The sequence below is a fragment of the Xenopus laevis genome, chromosome 9_10L (genome assembly GCF_017654675.1).
Source record: "Xenopus laevis strain J_2021 chromosome 9_10L, Xenopus_laevis_v10.1, whole genome shotgun sequence".
NCBI classification, from domain to species: domain Eukaryota; kingdom Metazoa; phylum Chordata; class Amphibia; order Anura; family Pipidae; genus Xenopus; species Xenopus laevis.
The window spans coordinates 118,578,293-118,603,024 of NC_054387.1; the positions used below are offsets into that span (position 1 = coordinate 118,578,293).

At 43.3% G+C, this 24,732-nt stretch overlaps 1 protein-coding gene across 1 annotated transcript in view; it reads left to right on the top strand.

The window, feature by feature from the left end:
• The window catches only part of pkd1.L (polycystin 1, transient receptor potential channel interacting L homeolog), a 100,388-nt gene that overhangs the window by 45,312 nt on the left and 30,344 nt on the right, over positions 1–24,732 (top strand). Inside the window, exons 2-11 of the mRNA XM_018236581.2 lie at positions 8,556–8,627; positions 8,864–8,935; positions 11,060–11,226; positions 12,387–13,043; positions 14,293–14,470; positions 20,530–20,729; positions 21,204–21,319; positions 22,038–22,164; positions 22,460–22,713; positions 23,533–24,303. Of these exons, the coding sequence (XP_018092070.1) occupies positions 8,556–8,627; positions 8,864–8,935; positions 11,060–11,226; positions 12,387–13,043; positions 14,293–14,470; positions 20,530–20,729; positions 21,204–21,319; positions 22,038–22,164; positions 22,460–22,713; positions 23,533–24,303 (2,614 nt within the window). The remainder of the gene's footprint in view (positions 1–8,555; positions 8,628–8,863; positions 8,936–11,059; positions 11,227–12,386; positions 13,044–14,292; positions 14,471–20,529; positions 20,730–21,203; positions 21,320–22,037; positions 22,165–22,459; positions 22,714–23,532; positions 24,304–24,732) is intronic.

Genomic DNA, 24,732 nt, shown 5'->3' on the forward strand with positions numbered 1-24,732 from the left:
GGCCACCCTGCTACTTCCCATGGCCCAACCTGTTACCACCCTGGCAATTCCCACCTATAGCATCTCCACGCCACCCCAGCGGTGAAAACACTTTAGACACCTCAGCCCCCCCCGCGCCTACTTTCTTTCCTGCTCACAGCTGCGAACGGGGGGCCAGGAGGGAGGTTAGGGGCAGCACCAATAGCAGGTCTGGGCCAGAGGGGTCCACAAGGGCCAGGGCCTACCGGGATTTTTCCAACTCTGCCTTAAACTGCCTGTTTCTGGGAATTTTAAATTAATTTTTAATTCTTTTCCATGGGAGTGGTTGACTTAAAATTACTGAGGGTGGGTGACTGGGCTGTTGCTACAGGTGACTGGGGGAGGTGTGGTTAAAGGGGTTGTTCACCTTTAAATTAACTTTTAGTATGATGTAGAGAGTGATATTCGGAGACAATTTGCAGTTGTTTTTCATTTTTATTATTTGTGGTTTTTGAGTTATTTAGCTTTTTATTCAGCAGCTCTCCAGTTTGCAATTTCAGCAATGTGGGTGCTAGGGTCCAAATTACCCTAGCAACCATGCATTGATTTGAATAAGAGACTGGAATATGAATAGAAGAGGCCTGAATAGAAACATGAGTAATATAAAGTAGCAATAACAATACATTTGCAGCTTTACAGAGCATTTGTTTTTTTTAGCAGGCCCAGATTTGCAGGGAGTCCACAAAGGCCCAGGCCTAGGGCGGTGAAATTTTAGGGTCGGCATGGGCCAAGCCACATCCTAACGTGTATTGGGAATGCACAGTTCCCCAGCGCTATGGCGGGCGCTACGACCATGAGGCCTTGGGGCAATCTGGGAAATCCGGTCCTGTTTTTTAGATGGGGTCAGTGACCCCCATTTGAAAGTAAAAAAAGTCATTAAAAAAACTATAAAAAAATAAATAATGAAAGTCAATTGGAAAGTTGCTATACACCATTCTATAACATACTAAAATGAAACATAAAGGTGAATCTACCCCTTTATATCAGGGTGACCCCCCCCGAGGAATCCATGTTAGTTGACATATCTACATAAACTCTGCAATGGGAAATGAGGGATCCCCATATTACAGGGCCCTAATCCCCTGGAGCCCATGTTAGTAATCCTTTCAGCTATTGATATTATCCCTGACAGGATTCCCACATATCAGGCCCTCTAATGGCTGCCCTGGCTCTTCTGAGAAAATCTGAGGGGCACAATAACATTGCTTTACTGCTACATTCTGTTTCTATTCTGTGGTGTGTGAGGCGACTGCTCTTTGTTTGGACCCCCCACTAAAGACCAGCTTAGAATCACAGTGATATAAGTGTGTGTTGGTCTGGCCGCCAAAAGCTCTATTTCATCTACAGGGACAGGCTGTGGCTTGTGAGCAGCCATAACCTTCAACTCTATAAAAGTGATCCACGGCCTTGCATTATATAAATGGATAGCATTATGCCTGCTCTGGGAATAGAAGCAGATCCACGGCAGTTAAACTCTGCTCTTTCTGACGGGCACTGCTCCATGGACTGTTTCTTCCTGGTCTCAGGCGCATCAACTCTCTGGAATTTTTCATCCTCCGCTCTCCCACAGGAATGGCACAGTCTCCCGTTCCTCGTAATTTGCACCTGACTTGGGTTGTTCACCTTTAAATTAACTTTTAGTATGTTATAGGGTGTGATATTCTGAGACAATTTGTGATTGGTTTTAATTTTTTATCATTTGTGTTTTTTGAATTATTTAGATTTTTATTCAGCAGCTCTCCAGTTTGCAATTTCAGCAATCTGTTTTGCTAGGGTCCAAATTACTAGAGATGAACCAAATCCACTATTTGGGATACAGCTGAATCCCCGAATCCTTCATGAAAGATTTGGGCAAATACCGAATCGGAATCTTCATTTTCATATGCAAATTAGGGACTGGAAGGAAAAAAGTGGAAAAAACATTCTCTACTTCCTTGTTTTTTTGACAAAAAGTTATGGTAAGTCGAGGCACTAGGATTTGGCTGAATCCGAATCTTGTTGAAAAAGGCCAGATTCGGAGCTGAATTCTGGCCGGATCCCGTGCCGGACACGTGCCAGATCCTGGCCAGATACCGAGCTGGATCTTGGCCGGAACCGAGCTGGATCATGCCCGGATCTTGAGCTGAATCCTGGCCCAGAACCCCTAGCAACCATACATTGATTTGAATAAGAGACTGGAATATGAATAGGAGAGGGTCTAAAGGCAATTAACAAAAAGTAGCAATAAAATTTGTGTTTTTTTCTGGTTGAGGTTTTTTTTGGGGAAAATTTTTTATTATACCCCAAAGCTGCTAAAAGACCTAATTCAAGGTAGTCCTGCTAATATATGGTGATCTGCTCTGGGTTTCATCCAACGATTTGAAAAAATTCGATTTTTCAGGCGATAACCCGGAAAATGAGAATGTGACAAATCTGAAAAATGCGTATGATTCCAGTTTTTGCTGGATTTTATTGAGTCTTTACCTGCACCAAATTTTTTTGGAGTTGTTTTATTAATAAACACGTTAAAATCATGTATGGGAGTTTGGTCGAGCTTGAATTAATAAAAAGAGGAGATAAATTTAAGTTTTAGTAAAGAACCCCTTGATGTGTAGCCTTACAGAGCATTTGTTCGTTCAGGTGAGGTCAGTGACCCCCATTTGGAAGCTGGAAAGAGTCAGAAGAATAAGGCAAATAATTAAAAAAAAAACTATTAAAAAATAAATAATGAAGACCAATTGAAAAGTTGCTTAGAATTCTAAACTAAAGGGTGAACCACCCGTTAAATTGAAAAGAACTATAAAGCCTTGTGAAATGACCTGAGAGGTTGGAGTGGTTGGGGCGTAATCAGGCCTAAGCTTTCTGTAGCCCACTGAAGCCCTTTTATTGTCATGGACAGTGATTTTCAAATTGTAGATGTGATGCTAAAGTTACAATAAACCTTTGCTGTACAAGCCATGGAATTTCAGGTATTTTCTCCTGGACATTGGCTATTTGCTTAGAGTGACCTCTCATTGATGCTCTGTAACTGTATAACGGGAAGTGGGACATGGGAAGCGTGACTTACCTTGGGAATTGCATGGCGTTCTACATGGAACGAAGGAGTTGCCTCCTGGGTGGGGTTAGTTTGTCCATAGCCAATCAGAGTGCTTGATTTGAGAGCTGCTGTGATTGTAGGCTTGTATGGAGAAAGCATCTATCAATAGAGGGGAAGGCTGGGCAGTGGGGTGTTTACATTTTGTAGATCTATTTTACCCTCTGCAGGTACAGGTATGGGACGTACTATCCAAAATGCTCGGGACCTGGGGTTTTCCGGATAAAGATTCTTTCCATAATTTGGATCTTTGTACCTTAAGTCTACAAAAAATAATTTAAATGTTGAATAAAGCCAATAGGCTGGTTTTGCTCCCAATAAGGATTAATTATATCTTAGTTGGGATCAAGTACAAGCTACTGTTTTATTATTACAGAGAAAAAAAGAAAATCATTTTTAAATATTAGAATTATTTGATTGGAATGGAGTCTATTGGAAATTCCTTCCCGTACTTTGTAGCTTTCTGGATAATGGGTTTCCAGATAATGGATCCTGTACTGTGCTATGGAGTGATGTGCGAGTTGAGTTTCCCTCTACTCGCACCTGACCCAAACCCGCCCCTCTCAACCCAAAACTGGCCTGCTCTGTCCCCTCTATTGGAAGGGGCGGGGCAGTTGAGAGTTTATAAATTCAGGGAACGGCAGCTGGCAGTGTGAACTGAAGTTTTTTTGTGGCCGCACAACACTAGTATGGAGCTCTGAAATCAGTTGCCTCATGCATACCTCCCAACATTTTGGAAATAAAAAGAGGGACAAAAATATTTTTGACCACGCCCATTTTTGTGGCGACACACCCTAATTGCCGTGTTCATTTTACAAAATTTGGCAGGTCATTTCTGTGGTTTTTATGTGTTATTACAGTTTTGCTAATGAAGGTGAATTGCACTTGCAAGTCAGTTTCCCCAAGAGACCTGCTTATCTTAAATGGTTACAATTGTTTCTTTGCTTATCCTAAATTGTTACAAAAGTATCTAAGTGCAGCTGCCACATATTCTGGGCTCACTTCCAAAGTTAGAAACTTTGTATCCTTTTCTCGAGTCAGTGCAGGAGATCAAAGAGAAAGTCGAGACGTTTCAGTAACAATCCGGGACTTCCGGTTGAGCTGTCAAATTTGAGACTGTCTTGTGAAAAATGGGAGGTATGGCTAAAGGTCTACTCGTAGATACCAATCTACCTTTTGGGCACCCCTGATGTCGAGAGTGATATTCTGAGACAATTTGCAATTGGTTTTCATTTTTTATTATTTGTATTTTCAGAGTTATTTCACTTTTTACTGTAGCAACCATGCATTGATATGAATAAGGGACTGGAATATGAATAGGAGAGGCCTGAATAGAAAGAGGAGTAATAAAAAGTAGCAATAACAATACATTTGTAGCCTTACAGAGCATTTGTTTATAGATGGGTCAGTGACCCCCCCATTTGATAGCTGGAAAGAGTCGGAAGAAAAAAAGCCAATACTTACAAAACGTAAATAATGAAGACCAATTGAAAATTTGCTTAGAATTGGACATTCTATAACATACTAAAAATTAACTTGAAGGTGAAGCACCCCTTTAAGTGGCTTGTAAGGGAAAGCAACGTCTGTCCCTTCCTATTCCCTGCACTGGTGGTTATGAATTTTGAAGCCGGCTCATTAGCACATTATGTCTTGGCTGGAGCTAATTGGCAGAAATGGCAGCACACAAGGAATAAAAAAACACAGGGCTTTCAATAGCAATTATATTTACAAGTAACTTAAAAAAAACACTGAACAAGTGTCAATGAACATTGACAAAGTCATTTAGAATAATATATTTTCTAATTAGGCAGTATTTTTTTGGAGGGGAGTTTTACATCCCCTTGAAGTGCGCAAACAAGATAAAAAGTGCGTTACAAGTCAGCAGTCCTGTCCTGTTTTTATGACTGAGGTCTTAATTATCTCTCTTTTTGAAAGGCTGAATCGGCAGTGGACAAAATAACCGAAAAATCCAAATCTATTACTATTTATTCATTTAGAATTTGGGCTGAGCTCGGCCTAGGGTTGCCACCTTTATGTCTGGCTGAGACCAAGCGGGGGCCGGGTCCGTGACGTCAGTGGGCGTGTCGGTGATGTCAGTGGGCGGGCTATGGCATCAGTGGGCGGACCCGTGACGTCAGTGGGCAGGGCTATGACGTGGCGATCAGTGATTGGCCAATCACTGTGTCAGTCAAGGGAATCCCGCCCGGTTTTCCTTATTTGGAAAACCGGGAAGGAAGTATAGACCCGGGCAGCCCCTCAAAATACGGGTCAAAACCGGACAGGTGGCAACCCTAGCTCGGCCTGCATAATAGCTTTAATGCAATGGTTTAAACAGGTATAGGATCTGTTATTCGGAAAGCCATTATACAGAAAGCTCCGTATTATGGAATAGCAATAACAATACATTTGTAGCCTTACAGAGCATTTGTTTTGTAGAAGGGAGACGGCGGCGACCCATTTGAAAGCTGCAAAGAGTCAGAAGAAAAAGGCAAATAACTATAAAACTATAAAAACATTATATTATATATATATATATATATATATCATAATAAAAGTTACTTTAAAGGTGAACCACCCCTTTAAGCTATGGAGATCCAAATTACGGAAAGATCCCATATCTGTATAACAGGTCCCATACCTGTTCTTCTGCTGCTTTTTGATATAGGGGCAGATTTATTGCTGAAGAAGCAAAGTATAGGCAGAGTTACTTGTTCCTCACATGACATCTCCCATTAGCTAAACATTGATTATATTCTATGCGTGTATTACTAACTAGGGGGCATTTAATCATTAAGAGATGAGAATGTCTATAACAGGTTCCTTGCAGGGATCTGCACTGAGTGGTGTGTCATGAACTGAGATTACGGAGGGGGTGAAGGGTCATTTATCAAGCAGGCATAGAGCTCATATTCACCCTGATATGTTACCTTGGAGCTCTTTCTCTGGAGTTTGGCATTTTCTACCCATAATACCTTTTCAGTATTTGACAAAAAAAAGAGCCTCAGTGCAAAAAGGCACAAGGTCACTTTATTAAAGGAAAACTTTACCCCCAAAATGAACATTTAAGCAACAGATAGTTTATATCATATTAAGTGGCAAATGAAAGAATCTTACCAAACTGGTACATAGGATATAATCTTTGTACACTGTATCTACACTCTGCTTAGATTTCTTGTAAATCGTGGTTTATACATTGTCACGCTGCGCATGTTAATTATATGTGCTGAGTTTTTAATAAACTTTGTATCGTATCAAACTGGTATATATATATTTAAAGGAAAACTATACCCCTCAAACAATGTAGGTCTCTATTAAAAGATACTGAGTAAAACAGCTCATGTGTAAAACCCTGCTTCATGTAAATGAACCATTATCATAATAATATACTTTTTTAGTAGTATGTGCCATTGGGTAATCATAAATAGAAAATTGCCATTTTAAAAAATAAGGGCCGCCCCCTGAGATCGTACGATTCACTGTGCACACATACAAACCACATGTTAGGTCACATGAGCCAATTAACAGACAGAGTTCTGCCTTTTGCTTCCTCACTTCTTCCTGTTACAGTTAGTGTTGTAGTATTTCTGGTCAGGTGATCTCTGAGGCAGCACAGATAGAGTCACGAAATGGTGGTTCAAGGCAAGAGATGTAAAAGGGCAATATTTATGTAAATATATATTCCAGTTTGGTAAGATTCTTTAATATGTCATTCAATTTGATATAAACTATCTGTTGCTTAAGTATTCATTTTGGGGGTATAGTTTTCCTTTAAGTAAATATTGTCCTTTAACATCTCTTGCCTTGAACCACCATTTTGTGATGGTGTGTGTGTTGCCTCAGAGATCACCTGACCAGAAGAACTGCAGCTCTAACTGTAACAGGAAGAAGTGTGGAAGCAAAATGTCTGTTAATTGGCTCATGAGTCCTAACAAGTAGTTTATTTTCTGTGTTTGTGTGCACTGTGAATCGTACAATCCCAGGGGGTGGGCCTTAATTTTTTTAAAATGGCAATTTTCTATTTATGATTACTCAATGGCACATACTACTAAATAAGTATATTATTATGAAAATGGTTTATTTACATGAAGCAGGGTTTTACATATGAGATGAAATATCTTATTATAGAGACCTACATTGTTTGGGTGGTATAGTTTTCCTTTAACTGGCATCCATAATAGTTTAAATGAAATCTTGTGTCCTGAGCTATTTAGGCCAAGGCCTTTTGACATGAGCTCATTCAGCTGGACTTATGTAGAAAAGGTGCTCTCTGAACAGCTGGAAATAAACACAGCTATGGGATCCGTTATCTGGAAAGCATTATGGGAAAAACTTGAATCAGCAAGTTCGGGGGTTAACAACTCGAAAACTCGAATTGGATTGTCGGCAGGAAAAAACTTGAATCCCTTGAATTGAGTTTTTGGGCGAAACCCTCCAAAAAAAACTTGAACATCAGGCAGACTATTAACATCTTTAAAGGGGAACTCCATACAAACATAACTTACGCTTTTTTTTAAAATTAAACATAATTTCAAGCAACTTTGCAATATACATCATTTAATGCAATATTTCATGATTTTTAATGGTTTCTGACAGTTCCCTAAGCCTAGCCCCCAGAGTGCTCTCCTGCTGACCTGTCTGGCTACTTTGCTGAGCTGTCTGACTACTGTTACTTTGTATCAACAGCCATCTGTCCTCAGCCTGCATCCTCCAAACCCCACAATTCCCTGCACACGTGATTTCAATAAGGAACAGAACTTCACAGTGCAATGCATTGTGGGTTATGTAGTTCCTGCATGTTGTCTGTAAGCTGTGGGGAAGTTGTTACAATTTGTAACATCAGTATTTAGTCCCTCCTTCCCGGCCAGGATTTCAAATGATGCAGAAAGAGAAGAACTGTTACACAGCTGGATTTCAGCATAGAAAATGGAATTTATTCATAGTTTTTGAAGAAACCGGTAACTGTGATGGGTATATTAAGGGTTTCTGTGTTATGTGGCCTCTGTATCAAATTTTGGTTTGGAAGCCTGAGTTCCCCTTTAAATGGTTCAAGGGACATTAACTCCTACATGACCTCAACAGGTCTTAGATGGTAGATTTTCGGATTTGAGCTATTTCCAGGGTATATTAAATTTAAAAATTTTTTTTAAAAAATCTTATTTTTATTTTGTATCCCGAAAATGTGAATTTCGACCAAAAACTATTCTTAATAAATCTGCCCCTTAAAGTATGGAAATACAAATTATGGAAAGATCAATTATCTGGAAACCCCCAGGTCCTGAGAACTCTGGATAACAGGTCCCATACCTGTATCCAAGCCCAGAGGGGCTGCTGTTTGGTTCCATAGAAAGTTACCATATAGTGGGCTGGTAGGGGGCTATTTGGGCTTGTAGGGGGCTGTTTGCTTAAGGAATGGTTTCATATTTATGTGTGTATTTATATCCATTCTCCCTTTGTTTTGTTTCAGGGACCTGTCAAATAACAGTATTAAATCCCTGGATAAAGAACTGTTTGAAAACCTGCACTTTCTTAGGGAACTGTAAGTAAAATTTCATAATAAATGTCATAAAATCCTCCTCTCTGCTGGGGGGCCCCCTGCCAGCCGGTTGGCAAAAACTGGTATTGCTTTATCGAGCCGACGCTGTAGTAAACATTTCCATATTTCAGTAGAACACAAGCCTGGGACGTTGCTAGGGGCGGGGCGATCATTTCCATTTTGCTTTCTGCTCCCTGCTCAGAGTTTGTCAGAGAAATAATTGCCCTATTCTCTTGCAGGAATATCAGCAACAACCAGATTTCCACATTAGAAGAAGGGATCTTCTCCGGTTTATCAAACCTGAGTGTGATGTAAGTTTAAATGTGACCTCTCTGATGATACGCCTTTGTCCCCGAGAGGTGCAGGTTGGGATGAACCATGAAACTATATAAATTCATTAAAAAGTCCAAAAATCAGTGGTGTATGTTATGTGGTACAGGCATGGGATCCGTTATCCGAATTACAGGAAAACCATCTACCATAGACTCCTTTTTATCTAAGCAATCCGCATTTTTTAAAAACTATTTTCTCTGTAATAATAAAACAATAGCTTGTACTTGATCCCAACTAAGATATAATTAATCCTTATTGGAAACAAAACCAGCCTATTTGATTTATTTAATGTTTATATTATTTTACTTAAGCTATGAGGATCCAAATTACAGAAAGACCTGTTATCCGGAAAACCCTGAGCATTCTGGATAACAGGTCCTATACCTGCAGTGCCCATGAAATCCTTATTATAGATGCCCTGTTTCTTCAGGGAGCTACATAAAATTCCCATGATTGGTTTCCAAAAAAAAGCACCACGCATTGCGTTTAAAAAAATATTGAACTCTTGGGGTAATGGCAAAAGGGGCAAAATGTTACTATTCAGAAAACTCGGCCCCAATAGACTTTAAAGGGGTTGTTCACCTTTAAATTAACTATTAGTATGATGTAGAGAGTGATATTCTGAGACAATTTGTAATCCGTTTTCATTTTATATTATTTGTGGTTTGTGAGTTATTTAGATTTTTATTCAGCAGCTCTGCAGTTTGCAATTTCAGCAATCTGGTTGCTAAGGTCCACATTCCCCTAGTAACCGTGCATTGATTTGAATGAGAGACTGGAATATGAATAGAAGAGGCCTCAATAGAAAGATGAGTAATGATGATAAGGGGTTTATTTATCAAAGGTCAAGTTTTAGAGGTTTGTGAGGTTTTTTTTATACCTCGAATAAACTCACAATTTGAATTTTTTTCTTATTTATGAAAAAACTTGAATGTAAAAAACTGGAATCAGCGCATTCGAGGGGAAAAACCCGAGTACACGAATTTACAGAGTTTTCAACAAAAAAAACCTTGAACCACTAGAATTTATTGCGTTTTATTAATAAATTCATCTGCCATTGACATCTGCAAGACCTCGGCATGGTTTTAGCTGGAGTATTTTTGGATTTCAGTTATTTTCAGGTTCGGGGTACAATAAATCCCGGAAAATTCAAGTTTTTTTTTTAAACCCGAAAAGCTTACTGAAACTACACTCAAAAATTAGAATTTTTTTGGGAAAAAATAACTCGACCTTTGATAAATAACCCCCTAAATGTGTAGCCTTACAGAGCTTTTACTTTTATATGGGGTCAGGGTCCCCCCAATTGACAGCTGAAAAGAGTCAGTAGAAAAAGGCCAAGAAAATGAAGGCCAGATTGAAAAGTTGCCCTTTTAATGTAAATCAATATTGGCTGAAACAAAGTCTCTTTGGTTTTGATGATTTATATCGGGCCTGCACTGGGTGCCATGGTACCATGCTTGTCTGGCTACTAAAAACGTGGATCTTAAATCTCCTGAAGTAGGCATTGCCTTTAAGCTGACTTAAAGGGCTGGTTCATCTTTAAACGACTAGTTGTTTTCAGATAGATCACCAGAAATAATGACTTTTTCCAATTACTTTCTATTTTCTACGTGTCACCGTTTTTCTAATAGTGAAGTGTAAAGTGTCATTTTTTTTACCTTTTAAAGCAGCTCTGGGAGGGGGGTCACCGACCCTGTAAACTGTTGTAAACTGATACATTTAGTTGATACACTTCTTATGTTTGTCCCTGCTGAGCAGAATCTCTGGGTTTCATTACAGGCAGCTGTTAGAATTGATACAATAGTTGCAAATACTCCAGAGATGCTGCTGAGAAATGTATCAACTCAATGGTGCAAAATTGTAACAGTTCAGAATCTGCATTAAATGAGCTGTCACGTCATCGAGCCTCTGTACTATGAAATATTAGGTAAATGGAGAGCAGTAATGGGGTGCAGGTAGACAGGCAGCCAGATAGAATGAGGGACAGACACACAGATAGATTCCAAGAGAGTTCCTAAGAGTCCTACCTGCAGCACATCATGGCTGAACTGGGATGTAGGGCATTTTTACTGTTTGTGTAAGCCTTTGTGGTTTCCTTGCAGAGACCTGAGCGACAATCCTTGGCTGTGTGACTGTCACCTCTACTGGCTGCCATGCTGGGCTAAGGACATTGGTGTCTCCGTTCATCAGGAAAACTCCACTTTCTGTGACCAGCCCTCTGCACTGACTGCTCAGCCCTTGCTGAATCTCTCCTTCCCTGGATCTTGTGGTAAGTTAGGAGTAACGGCGTTATGGTACAATCTAGAGAAGCATTTTCTATTTTTTTTCTATACATTTTGACTATGGCTAAAGGTGGCCATAGACTAGCGATCTGCTCGTTTGGCGACATCGCCAGACAAGCGGATCTCTCCCTGACCGATATGCCCACATTGAAGTGGGTGTTATCGGGCTGATCCGATTGTGGGCCCTACGGCTCAACGATTGGATCATAATGTATCCGATATGTGCGGTTGGATCACAAGACCACATACACGCACAGATGCGGCCACGATATCGATCGATGAAGCCCGTCGGATGGCCCCACACACACAGGCCAATAAGCTGCCGACTCTGTTTGTTGGCAGCTTTTATCAGCCTGTGTATGGGGGCAGGACCGCCATCAGAAATCGCAGGGTCCCATACGACAAAATTTCCTGGGCCCCCTGGGCTGCGCCCACCACAAGCCCCACCTACAGGTCCGCCCCCACCACACAGTAAAAAACAAAAAAAAATATTGGTGGCTAGGGTTCCCACATGTTAATAAAAAGATATTGGTGGTCAGGGCCCCCCATAAAAAAACATTTGTGGCCAGGGCCCCCCCATTAAAAAATATTGGTGGCTAGGACCCCCCCTCCCACACACACATTATAAGAAAATTGGTGGCCAGGGCCCCTTAAACATCCATGCCTTCCCGAAGTCAGCAGCTTTCACAAAGATGGGGTGTGGCATGGCCGGGCCCTACAACTCTCCCCCCTGTCCTCCCCTGATGGCTGCCCTGTATGGGGGCCTTAAGCCTTGTCTCTCATTCACTTCGACCTCACCATATTACACCCAGTCGTGCCTTGTTACTCCCATTTAACAGCCAGACAGCACCCCTGAGCCTGGCATATAAATCCTGGTGACTCCCAGAAAATACAAGAGAATTGCCATCTCTGAATCTTGCCTATCACACATGCACTGTGCTCCCAATACAGATGAAGTTTTTTTGATTGGTGGAGATGGCGGTTCAATCAAACATCGTCCGGGCTGAAGAAGCCGCTCATATCAGTGGTGAAATGTTTTCAAGAAAACTCAGAAAAGTCCAGTTGCTTCAGGCTTAGTTCTACTAGATACTGTATACCCTGTGTTCCATTTTTTACCAAATGTTTTTGTTTTGTTTTTAAATTGTAGCTGATTTCATAGCTTGCCCGGACAACTCGTCCAGCCAAAACGAATCGGTGCTGATTTTCACCCCATACAATCCGGCAAGCGTCCGTAACGTCAGCGATGAATTCTGCAGTGCCCTCTGCTTTGTTGATCAGTATACGCATGGAGCTGTGCGACCACAAAATGGCTGCCTGTGTGGGTGTGCTCTTGCTTCTAATATGTCCTCCAGCTGCCACGCACTGTGCGAGGCCCCATCTTCTCTCTCGAACTGCAACCTGACAGTCGTCCATGATGTTTTCAGAACTCGGCTTTCTGCATCAGTTAACCATTTCAAGGAGACCTACAGTCTGGTGGAAGCAGTGGAGCTCCAAGTCCAGGCTCCATCTCCCATCACACCTTGTCACTGGGACTTTGGAGACCAAATGGTCAACAGCACAGAGAGTAACATGATCCACAGATATGCCTTGCCTGGCCTCTATAACGTGACTGTCACCTTGGTGGTGGGCGACAGAGATGTCTTGGTTAATAATAAAGTGCATGTTGTTGGGTTACCCGAGGAGCTTCAGTTGATGTGCCCATCTCTGGTGAGAACCAATGAGAGCCTGAAGGTTAACGTGTCGAGCAGAGGCGGAACGGAACTGACTGTTGAATACAACGTAACATCAGAGGGCAGAGATGAAGGTAAGTGGATACATAACTAGTACAGGTTTGGGATCCATTATCCGGAAACCCATTATCCAGAAAGTTCCGAATTACGGAAAAGCCGTCTCCCATAGACTCCATTTTATCCAAATAATCCAAATTTTATAAAACGATTTCCTTTTTCTGTGTAATAATTAAACAGTAGCTTGTTCTTGATCCCAACTAAGATACAAAGCAGAACCAGCCCATTGGGTTTATTTAATGTTTTAATGATTGTCCAGTAGATTTGAGGTAGGAAGATCCATAGTACAAAAAGATCTGTTATCTGGAAAGCCAGAGGGCCTGAGCATTCTGGGTAATAGGTCCCATACCTGTAGTAGGCTAAACTGATTAGTTGCTATGGGCAGTTTTGCACCTATATCAGTTAGGGATTAAGGACTATTTGTGATTCGGCTGAATCCTTGGTGAAAGATTTGGCTGAACACCGAACCGAATGCGAATCCTAATTTGCATATGCAAATTAGGGGCAGGAAAGGAAAAAGTGGAAAAAATTCTTATTTTGTGACAAAAAGTCACGTGATTTCTCTACCTGCCCCTAATTTACATATTCAAATTCGGATTCAGTTTGGCAAGGCACAAGGATTCAGCCGAATCCTGCTGAAAAAGGCCGAATCCTGGCTAAATCCCTGGATTCGGTTCATCCCTAATACCAGTAAATCAGCTCCTAGGCCTTGGCTACTTAAAGGGGTGGTTCATCTTAAACTTTTAGTATGTAATGGAATGGCTAATTCTAAGCAACTTTTTCCATTGGTTTTCATAATTTATTTTTTATAATTTTATAATTATTTGCCCTTTTCTTCTGACTCTTTCCAGCTTTGAGATGGGCCTCGCTGACCCCATCTAAAAAGCAAATGCTCTGTAAGGCTACACGTTTATTATTACTGCTACTTTTATTGCTCATCTTTCTAGTAAGGTTCATATTCCAGTCTCTTATTCAAATCAATATGTGGTTGCTAGGGTAATTTGGACCCTGGCTACCTGATTGTTTATAATGCAAATTGAGGAGCTGCTGAAAAAAAGCAAAATAACTCAAAAACTACAAATAATAAAAAATGAAAACCAATAGCAAATTGTCTCAGGATATCACTCTCTAAAGTCTAAATCATACTAAAAGTTAACTCAAAGGTGATCAACCCTTTAAAATAAATTCTAGAGTTGGTTACGTATCTGACTAGTCTTGGGAAGGATATCATTGTGACTCATTGAGTTTCACGCTCTGTTCCACCAGTGTTCTACATGTGCCCGCCAGGGAGTGAGCGGTTCCCCGGGAATAATCATTGCTACCAGCTGGTTTCCGAAAAGGCGGGATGGTTCGAGGCACGGAGGACTTGTGAAGAATTAGGCCATGGGAACCTGGCCATTGTGCGCAATGATGATGTGCGGAACTTTCTCTCTAATTTAATCAGGTATGGTGCTTGCAGCAATGGAAGTAATTGGAATCATCACTGGTACTGGTACGACGAGCACTGGCATCTCCATGTTCTAATAACGTGTGACAGTTAGGGTTGCCATCTCACCCCTTTAATGCCAGCCACATATTGAATCCACATTCTGCATGGTGAATTAGCAATTGATATAGATGCATGCTGCATTGCTGCACAAAAAGCTCAGTTCAGTCTGCAGCGTGCATCTAAATGAATTGCTAATTTGCCATGCAGGATGTGGATTCAATATGTGGCTGGCATTAAAGGAGAACTAAAGAAGTAGCTAGAAATGTTGTACATTATGTTTTGGGCTTCTGTACCAGCCCAAGGCAACCACAGCCCTTTAGCAATAAAGATATGTGTCTCCAAAGATGCCCCAGTAGCTCCCCATCTTCTTTTCTGCTGATTCACTGCACATGCTCTGTGCTGCTGTCACTTACTGAGCTTAGGGACCCACTCACAATATACAGTACACATAGAATAGAAATGTCACAATATAAGGCTGATAAGTAATTAATACAAATAATTACTACATGGCAGCACAGAAACCAGTGCAATTAGCATCATAATTTAATAATCAGCCCTGTAGCATCAGATTATATTACAGGGGAAGCTCATTTTCTGCTGGATAATTAGTGACGAGCCCTAAGCTTAGCTTCTCAACAGCCAATCAGAGCCCACTGAGCATGTGAGTGTCACAGACACTTTCCAAGATGGTGACCCCCTGTGACAAGTTTGAAGTCCTGGATCATTGCTTCTATTGACAAGCTGAAACTTTAGGCTGGTGCAATAAGTTCAGCGTATAAAATATGTAATTGTTAGCCATATAAATATTTAGGGTTTAGTTTTCCTTTAAAGGAGTGAGGCAGCCCCAGTGCTTGTGGTTTAGAAAAAGTAAATAACATTAATACCCTTCATATCACCTCGTGAAGCTGGTAATTATAAGACCATAGAGTCTCTGAGGGTATTAAAGTTAATTGCTCTCCTCATTAGGCAAGTTAATTAAAGAGTGAGAGCCAAGAATGACTTCCGCAGCTGTTATCTGTCATCTAGATAGAACCTTAAAGGGATGAAAGCGACACACTGGCTAATTAATATTATAGTTACTGTGTGTGAGTGTGAAGATCTTAGTTTAAATCTGGACGAATTCTACCCTTTACTTCCCCTTTAATAAAATATGATCACATACACTGTGGGGTTCACAGACCATTAGTAATCAGATGCTTGCTTTCAAACAGCAAAGTAGTCAATTCTTTCTACTGATTGTTGCTATGGGTTACTAGACCTGGAGCAAGGTCTGTTATAGAGACACAGATGATTCCATCTCGGCACATTTGGATATATAGATACGATAATAATAAGAAGCAAGTGTATGGGGGCGGGGAGGGATCAGAGAGTGCAAGCTACAGTCTTGGGCTGAAGGGTCCGGGGCAAAACAAAATCTCTGAGTCACCCCTTTCAGCTGCGGTTCTGGCACAGCCCCCGTATGAGCGTCTCTATGCAGCAGCTGCACGAGATCCTTTCCCATGTGCACTTTGGGCCCCTGAGGAAGCCAGTTGGAGCGGATGCTGGGATAGGACACACATGTGCTGCCTGGCTTTGTGCTCTTATCCCCTCCCTGCGTGTCATGGGCTTCTTTGTTTGCTTTTATTATAACAAATATACCCCCATATGTAATAAAATGCACTAAGTTTGCCCAGGAGCAGTCGCCTATAGCAACCCATGATGTATGACAGGTGAAGAGTAAATGGTGCCTGCTGATTGGTTGCTATGGGTTACTTTATATCTGTGCAGGTATGTATGTTATGTGTACATGTGCATATAAGCTGCTTTGTGTGTTTGTGCTTATACACCTGCATGTAAATGCTTATATTTGAGTTATCTTGTCCCTCCCTCCTGTGCTTATTCCTGGCCTCTCATTGCTAGTAAGTCAGTGTAAAGGCCTCCATACACTGGCAGATATAAACTGATGACACTTTACATTGTCAGCTTATTGGGCAGTGTATGGGGCTCTCCGACTATACTTCCCCAAACGATATCTGTCTGAAAGCTGTCCAGATTTTTATTGGCGGTTTAAAAATACTGTTGGATCCGACCACCCATATTCTTCTCTCACCCCTCGATCCGACCACCCGTATTCTTCTCTCAGCCCTCGATCCGACCACCCGTATTCTTCTCTAAGCCCTCGATCCGACCACCCGTATTCTTCTCTCAGCCCTCGATCCGACCACCCGTATTCTTCTCTCAGCCCTCGAATCGACCACCCGTATTCTTCTCTCAGCCCTCGATCCGACCACCCGTATTCTTCTCTCAGCCCTCAATCCGGCCACCTGTATTCTTCTCTCAGCCCTCGATCCGGCCACCCGTATTCTTCTCTCAGCCCTCGATCCGACCACCCGTATTCTTCTCTCAGCCCTCCATCTGACCACCCGTATTCTTCTCTCAGCCCTCGATCCGACCACCCGTATTCTTCTCTCAGCCCTCGATCCGACCACCCGTATTCTTCTCTCAGCCCTCGATCCGGCCACCTGTATTCTTCTCTCAGCCCTCGATCTGGCCACCCGTATTCTTCTCTCAGCCCTCGATCCGACCATCCGTATTCTTCTATCAGCTCTCGATCCAACTACCCTTATTCTTCTCTCCGCTCTCAATCTGGCCACCCGTATTCTTCTCTTAGCCCTCGATCCAGCCACCTGTATTCCTCTCTCAGCCCTCGATCCGGCCACCTGTATTCTTCTCTCAGCCCTCGATCTGGCCACTCGTATTCTTCTCTCAGCCCTCGATCCGACCACCCGTATTCTTCTCTCAGCCCTCGATCCGACCACCCGTATTCTTCTCTCAGGCCTCGATCCGACCACCCGTATTCTTCTTTCAGCCCTCGATCCGGCCACCTGTATTCTTCTCTCAGCCCTCGATCCGGCCACCCGTATTCTTCTCTCAGCCCTCGATCCGACCATCCGTATTCTTCTATCAGCTCTCGATCCAACTACCCTTATTCTTCTCTCAGCTCTCAATCTGGCCACCCATATTCTTCTCTTAGCCCTCGATCCAGACACCTGTATTCCTCTCTCAGCCCTCGATCCGGCCACCCGTATTCTTCTCTCAGCCCTCGATCCGGCCACCCGTATTCTTCTCTCAGCCCTCGATCCGGCCACCCGTATTCTTCTCTCAGCCCTCGATCCGACCACCCGTATTCTTCTCTCAGCCCTCGATCCGACCACCCGTATTCTTCTCTCAGCCCTCGATCCGGCCACCTGTATTCTTCTCTCAGCCCTCGATCCGGCCACCCGTATTCTTCTCTCAGCCCTCGATCCGACCATCCGTATTCTTCTATCAGCTCTCGATCCAACTACCCTTATTCTTCTCTCAGCTCTCAATCTGGCCACCCGTATTCTTCTCTTAGCCCTCGATCCAGCCACCTGTATTCCTCTCTCAGCCCTCGATCCGGCCACCCGTATTCTTCTCTCAGCCCTCGATCCGGCCACCTGTATTCTTCTCTCAGCCCTCGATCCGGCCACTCGTATTCTTCTCTCAGCCCTCGATCCGACCACCCGTATTCTTCTCTCAGCCCTCCATCTGACCACCCGTATTCTTCTCTCAGCCCTCGATCCGACCACCCGTATTTTTCTCTCAGCCCTTGATCCGACCACCCGTATTCTTCTCTCAGCCCTCGATCCGGCCACCTGTATTCTTCTCTCAGCCCTCGATCCGGCCACCCGTATTCTTCTCTCAGCCCTCGATCCGACCATCCGTATTCTTCTATCAGCTCTCGATCCAACTACCCTTATTCTTCTCTCAGCTCTCAATCTGGCCACCCATATTCTTCTCTTAGCCCTCGATCCAGCCACCTGTATTCCTCTCTCAGCCCTCGATCCGGCCACCCGTATTCTTCTCTCAGCCCTCGATCCGGCCACCTGTATTCTTCTCTCAGCCCTCGATCCGGCCACCCGTATTCTTCTCTCAGCCCTCGATCCGACCACCCGTATTCTTCTCTCAGCCCTCGATCCGACCACCCGTATTCTTCTCTCAGCCCTCGATCCGGCCACCCGTATTCTTTTCTCAGCCCTCGATCCGGCCACCTGTATTCTTCTCTCAGCCCTCGATCCGACCATCCGTATTCTTCTATCAGCTCTCGATCCAACTACCCTTATTCTTCTCTCAGCTCTCAATCTGGCCACCCGTATTCTTCTCTTAGCCCTCGATCCAGCCACCTGTATTCCTCTCTCAGCCCTCGATCCGGCCACCCGTATTCTTCTCTCAGCCCTCGATCCGGCCACCTGTATTCTTCTCTCAGGCCTCGATCCGGTCACCTGTATTCTTCTCTCAGCCCTCGATCCGGTAACCTGTATTCTTCTCTCAGCCCTCGATCCGACCACCCCTATTCTTCTCTCATCCCTCGATCAGGCCACCCGTATTCTTCTCATGATCGGATCGTTGGGCCCTAGGGCCCACAATTGCATCAGCCTGACATCGCTTTCCTTAGGGTGGGCATATCGGGGAGAGATCTGCTCACTGTGCGACATCGCCAAATGAGCGGATTTCCCTATGTATGGTCAGCTTTATGATGATGGTTTGCCCTGCAATAGGGGTCCAACTTGGTACCTGAGTGATGCACCCTGTTCTCCGAATACATTACCTTCTCTATTAGAGCAATGCACAGTGTAGTAGACTGCTCTACTTGCACAATTGCAATTTCTTCAAGATACTAATCAGACATTCACTTTCATCATTCAATGTCAACATGGAATTGGTTTCTATGTGTTGCTATACAAGGGTGTTTTTACCTGGTATGAGTAAATAAATCTCACTGATTCTGATTAAAATCCTTTGTACAGGCCCAGAGAGCCATTTCTACAAAGCTCCAAAATACAAGACCATTTCCCCAAATAGAGTCCTGCAGGGGGTGGAGTAGCCACTGAATACCCACAAAGTGGTCAGAATTTGAACGGAAAAGCCCTGATGTCCTGACCATGTGGGTAGGCAAGGGGTAGGGTTGCCATCCGGTTGATATTTTACTGGCCTAACTGGTAAAACACTAAACCAGGTTGGTATTATATATTTACCAGCAATGTAGTTACCGGTAAATTTGTAATAATCTTAAAAAAAGCCCATGGTCTGCCCCTAATTCCCTCAAAACATTTTCTCTGCCTTCTGACCATTGCAGGACATGGCTCCACTTCCTTTTACATAATGGCACACCCTTTTTGCATCACGGTGCACCCCTTTTACTCCATGGCCCAACCCCTTTTTGTTCCCGCCCCCATCACCGGCTGGTGGAAATTTTATGAAAAGGTGGCAACCCTATCCAGGGGGTACCCTGGAGAAGCAATTGGGCATAAAGGTTTTAAAAAAAATTGTGAGCTCCCAGACAATCTGACCTGTCAGTGACATCTTCTGGACAGCAGTTCTGGTTCTGGATTCCTGTATCTCTCCCACCCACACTACTGATGTCATTTCCAGGTTTAAGAGACTTCCAGCAGGGCAAAAGGTGGGCTCTGGGTAAACCCTTGTTTGGGGAGGTTTAATGTAGACTGAACCTTTAGGTGCAATATGGGTCTGCAGGTCTTGGTCGGCCAAGATCTTCTTAAACAAACCCTTGCAGGACTTTTATCCCATAGCAGGGTCGGACAGGCCCGCAGTATACTGGGTAAAATCCTGGTGAGCTCTGTCACTACACGTTTCTTCACCTATCTGCTTATTTTTTTTGTTGTGCGAGGAGGTGGAGGGTAGAGTGATGTCCAGATTGTGCAGTGCCGCAGTAGCAGGTGACAGTAGGGGAATTCTCCTGTGGGCCGGGGTACTCCAGTCCAACACTTTCCCATGAGGTTCTATTTAAGCCAACCACTGTATAATAATAATAATAATAATACTATACTAAAGCAAATGCATTGTACTTGATGGTAATTAAGGTGAATAAATCTGTGTTGGGGGCAAAACAATTTATATCTTAAAAATATACTCTTTAAAAAAGCCATATGTCTTTTTTGTTTTCATTTCTAGTGAATTTAAGGCTCATGTATCTGCTTTTTACCTGTTTGCAGCCCTCAACTCCCTGTGGATTTGTGGATCGGTTTCAATGACTCCGGTAGGAACTTCACTCTAGAGAGCTGCCAGAATTGGCTTCCGGGGCAACCTGAACCCTCGCAGGCTGATCGTTGTGTCATGATGGGTCGTAGCGGGGTCTGTAACACGGATCTGTGCAGCACCAAACACAGTTATGTGTGTGAATATAAACCCCAAGGTAACTCGGACCATAAGGAGATGCCATGCTTATTTTTGGGATCTGTGTGTTTTAAATAAGGCTTGGCAAGACTAAGCCCCTCTCCCCCAAACCAACACAATTAATTCTAGGGTTCTGGGGTTATTATACATGAATGTGCTACTATATCCTGATATAACTCCAAATTGCAGTACAGCAGTAAAGAGTGACTGAAGTTTATCAGAGCACAAGTCACATGACTGGGGGCACCTGGGAATCTGCCAATATGTCTAGCCCCATGTCAGATTTCCAAAATTAAATATAAAAACATCAGTTTGCTCTTTTTTGAAAAACAGATTTCAGTGCAGAAGTCTACTGGAGCAGCACTATTAACTGATTCATTAAAAAAAAAACATATTTTCCAATGACAGTATGGATGTCTCGAGCTGAAAAACTTTGCGTTCTTGGAGACTTTTTTTGCAATGTCAGTTGACCGGTTTATCTTGTTTCTCCTAGACATTCAGTTAAACGCTGACTACTTTGTGCTGGGATCACTCTCTGGTGAAATGCAATCGCTGAAAAACTTGCGGAGAAGTAAAAACGTGTCTCTTCCTTATGGAAACGAGGTTGAGGTATGTGTCCTGTTCTGCTGCACTTGCGGCATTACCTCTGCCTAGAGTTCTGTACATCATAGAAAAAAGGGAGTCTGCCATATTAATTTCTATGAATGATCCCTTCTCCCAAAGAACAGTGCAACCTGCCCTCTATATGCTCATTGGTGTCTTGGTTTCCCTAACTGCCTGCCTGATGATTTAAAGCAGTGGATAATGTTGGCTTCTTAGGGTGAGATGTGGGACCAACTCATATTTGTTGTCGCTTTCAAATCTCACCCTGATACACCTCCAGATTGGCTTTCCAGGTGTGTCTTAGATTGCAAAGAGGCAGTCTAGCCCCTAACCTGTTGTGTTGGTAGAACGCAAAACGCATAAGACTGTAATCCATGTTTGTACTTGCTTGGAGAATTGCTCTTTGAGTGCATGCTCTACAAACACTGCTCCCTTAAGCTCATGGCTCAGGGCAGAGCACCTGGACCTCCTCGTATACATGGTGAGTCTCAAAAAAACGTTTTTGGGGCCCGCCAGCCATTGCTCCAGACCCTCCTAGGAGGGCCAGACCCACATTTGGAAACCACTATTCTAGAGAATGCTTAGAAGAGCCACGCAGTACATCAAAACACTTTAGATCGTCTATTACAAGATCATCGGGTTCTAGAGCAATCTCAGGCATTCTCGCACACCCTGTATGCAGACGGCTAGAGGGTGAAAGTCTGTACTTTGTGTTTCCAATCAGGTCCTAGTGTTCCCCGGAGTACACTTTGTCCAGGACGTGTATTTGTCAGTGCTTGAACTGGAAACCAAGGAGCTTCAGAGATCCGTGCAGATGAAATTCCAGGTCTTTTCTCTAGACAACAGTCATGGTGAGTAGGTCTAAGGCCTGGGGCCTGTGGGACAGATTTCAGGTGTTTTGCTCTATCTCTTGTCAGATGTCAGCTGGTCAAAAACGTTCAAGTGGGTGTGTGTTTTAGGCTGCAATTGGCTGACAGACTCTAGTACTGACATTTATCATAGAGACGGGGTGGGGGATTTCTAGTGTCTTGATGCTGAAATCACAGTGGGCAAAACAACGGAAATACCCCGTATACCATAGGTATAACGCCTTAGATGCCTTTCACCATCCGACTGGTAACAGCTATTTTTTTTCTTTCCAACTAGAATGCAACCCAGATACTCCGACTTCCTTGCCTATCATCCAGAACATAAAGCAAAGCCAATCAGAGTGTGAAGAGGGGCAGGACACGTCCAATAGCACAAACAGCAGTATACCCTTAGGGAGCGGGTGTGTGCCTGATAAGGACATTGAATATACCACTTCTGCCCCCCCACAGCCTGGTGTTGGCTCTCCTAGCTATGTCTTGCACAGAGAGTTCAACTTTATTATTCCTCCGGGGAACACCACCAACTACATGGTAATTTGGAATTGTTTTATGCTTGTTTTAAAGGGGAACTCCAGCTTCCAAGCCAAAATTTGATAAAGAGTCCCACATATCCCAGAAACCCCTAATATACCCATGACAGTTTTCTGTGTCTCTAAAAAGTATGAATAAATGCCATTTTCTATGCTGAAATCCAGCTGTGTAACATTTCTTCTCTTTCTGCATCATTTGAAATCCTGGCAGGGAAGGAGGGACTAAACACTGATGTTACAAATTGTAACAACTTCTCCACAGCTTACAGACAGCATGCAGGAACTACATAAACCACAATGCATTGCACTGTTCCTTTCCTTATTGAAATCAAGTGTGCAGGGAATTTTGGGGTTTGGATGATGCAGCCTGTTGATACAAAGTAACAGTAGTCAGCCAGCTCAGCAAAGTAGTCAGACAGATCAGCAGGAGAGCAGGGGGCTAGGCTTAGGGAACTGTCAGAAACCATTAAAATCATTGGCACGCATTATGATCTGAACAGTCAGATCAGGCTGATATGTCTCAGCACATAGTTGGCGATATTAGGCAAAGATCTGCTCAGTTGGTAACCAGACAAGCAGATCTTCGGGTTTATGGCCAATTTAGTTATTTGTTACATCTGAGAGCACAGGCAGCACAAGGGGATGGATTCCTAAAAGTTCAGGGTTTGTATAACTCATGGATTGGCATTCTTGTGTCTTATGTTTTATCAGGGTCTGTTGGAAGGCCACCAAGTGTCTTTTATTTGGCTGTTTCAGTTACAGGGAGATATGGAACGCCAAAACGTATTAATATATACAAATATATTTATCTATTTTAAAGGCATTGTTTGATGATCTAAGAATCCAAGTGCACCCTGATCACCTCTTTGTTGTACAACATGATGGCCCAAACCATGGATTCCTTAACTGCTCCCCTTCTGAGTCTGCTGTTCGCACATTCAGCTTTTCTCACTGGATCAGCTGCATCCCAACAAACGTCTTGGGAGATGCAACCAATGTCAACACGGCAGGTGATTGGTCAGGAGAGAGTGGACAAATGGATAGTAAATTCTGCTCCATGAGGGTGACTGGGACTTCAGAAGTAAATGCTCCAATTCTGAACCAAAATCCTGGTCTTGCTTGGCCCGGCCAGTACACGGTCACAGCGTTCTTTAGAAACCAAGAGTTTAAGGCCAACAAATCCTGCACCTTCCAAGTCAACTCACCAGTGTCAGGTCTACAGGCTGTCTACCCATCTCCACAGCAAGACATCATTTATCTTCCCTCAGACAATACTGTTCTTGTCCTGAAGATCCTCTCAGGGTCCAATGCTACAGCCTCTTGGTCTGGCAGCAATGAGAGTTGGAGCTTCCAACCGACGTGTCCTCTTTCCGTCGCTGATTTCACTGACGTGTGCACCGAGGGGGAAGATGTCTGGTATTCAGAGATTTACCTGGATGGGCGTGGCAAGAACTTTTTAGATGTTGTCATTACAGCGCAGAACATGATAAACTCACAGAGCCTGAATGTCAGTGTGAAAATAGAGGATCCCATCCGCGGATTAAGTGCTAGCCCATTCCCTCAGACCAGAGTCCTGGTCAACACTAAAGTGGTAAGTTACATGTGTCCATTATTTACTCACTCATCAGCCTTTATCACAGACAAACCTCCATTTCTGCTTAATAATTTCCCACAACCCCTAAGCTTAGTTTCTCAGCAGCCCAGAGCCCACTGAGCATGTGCAGTGCCACTGACGCACAAAACATGGTCTAACAAGATGGGGAGCTGCTGGGGACAACTTTGAAGGCCTGGATCATTACCGTTAAAGGACTGCTCAACCTCTGGGCTGGTACAGTCTAAAAAAAATTTAGACTTTAATTCTCATGGATAGAGTAGTATGATGTCTCTATTGTAGCTTGGGAGATGGGGACTTAATAATTTCCCTCCCAATGGATAACAGAGGCCCCATTTGTAGAAATCATGTTGCACATAGACTTGTCTAGTCCCTATTGTAGCCCAGCAGCATCTGCAGGACCATGTG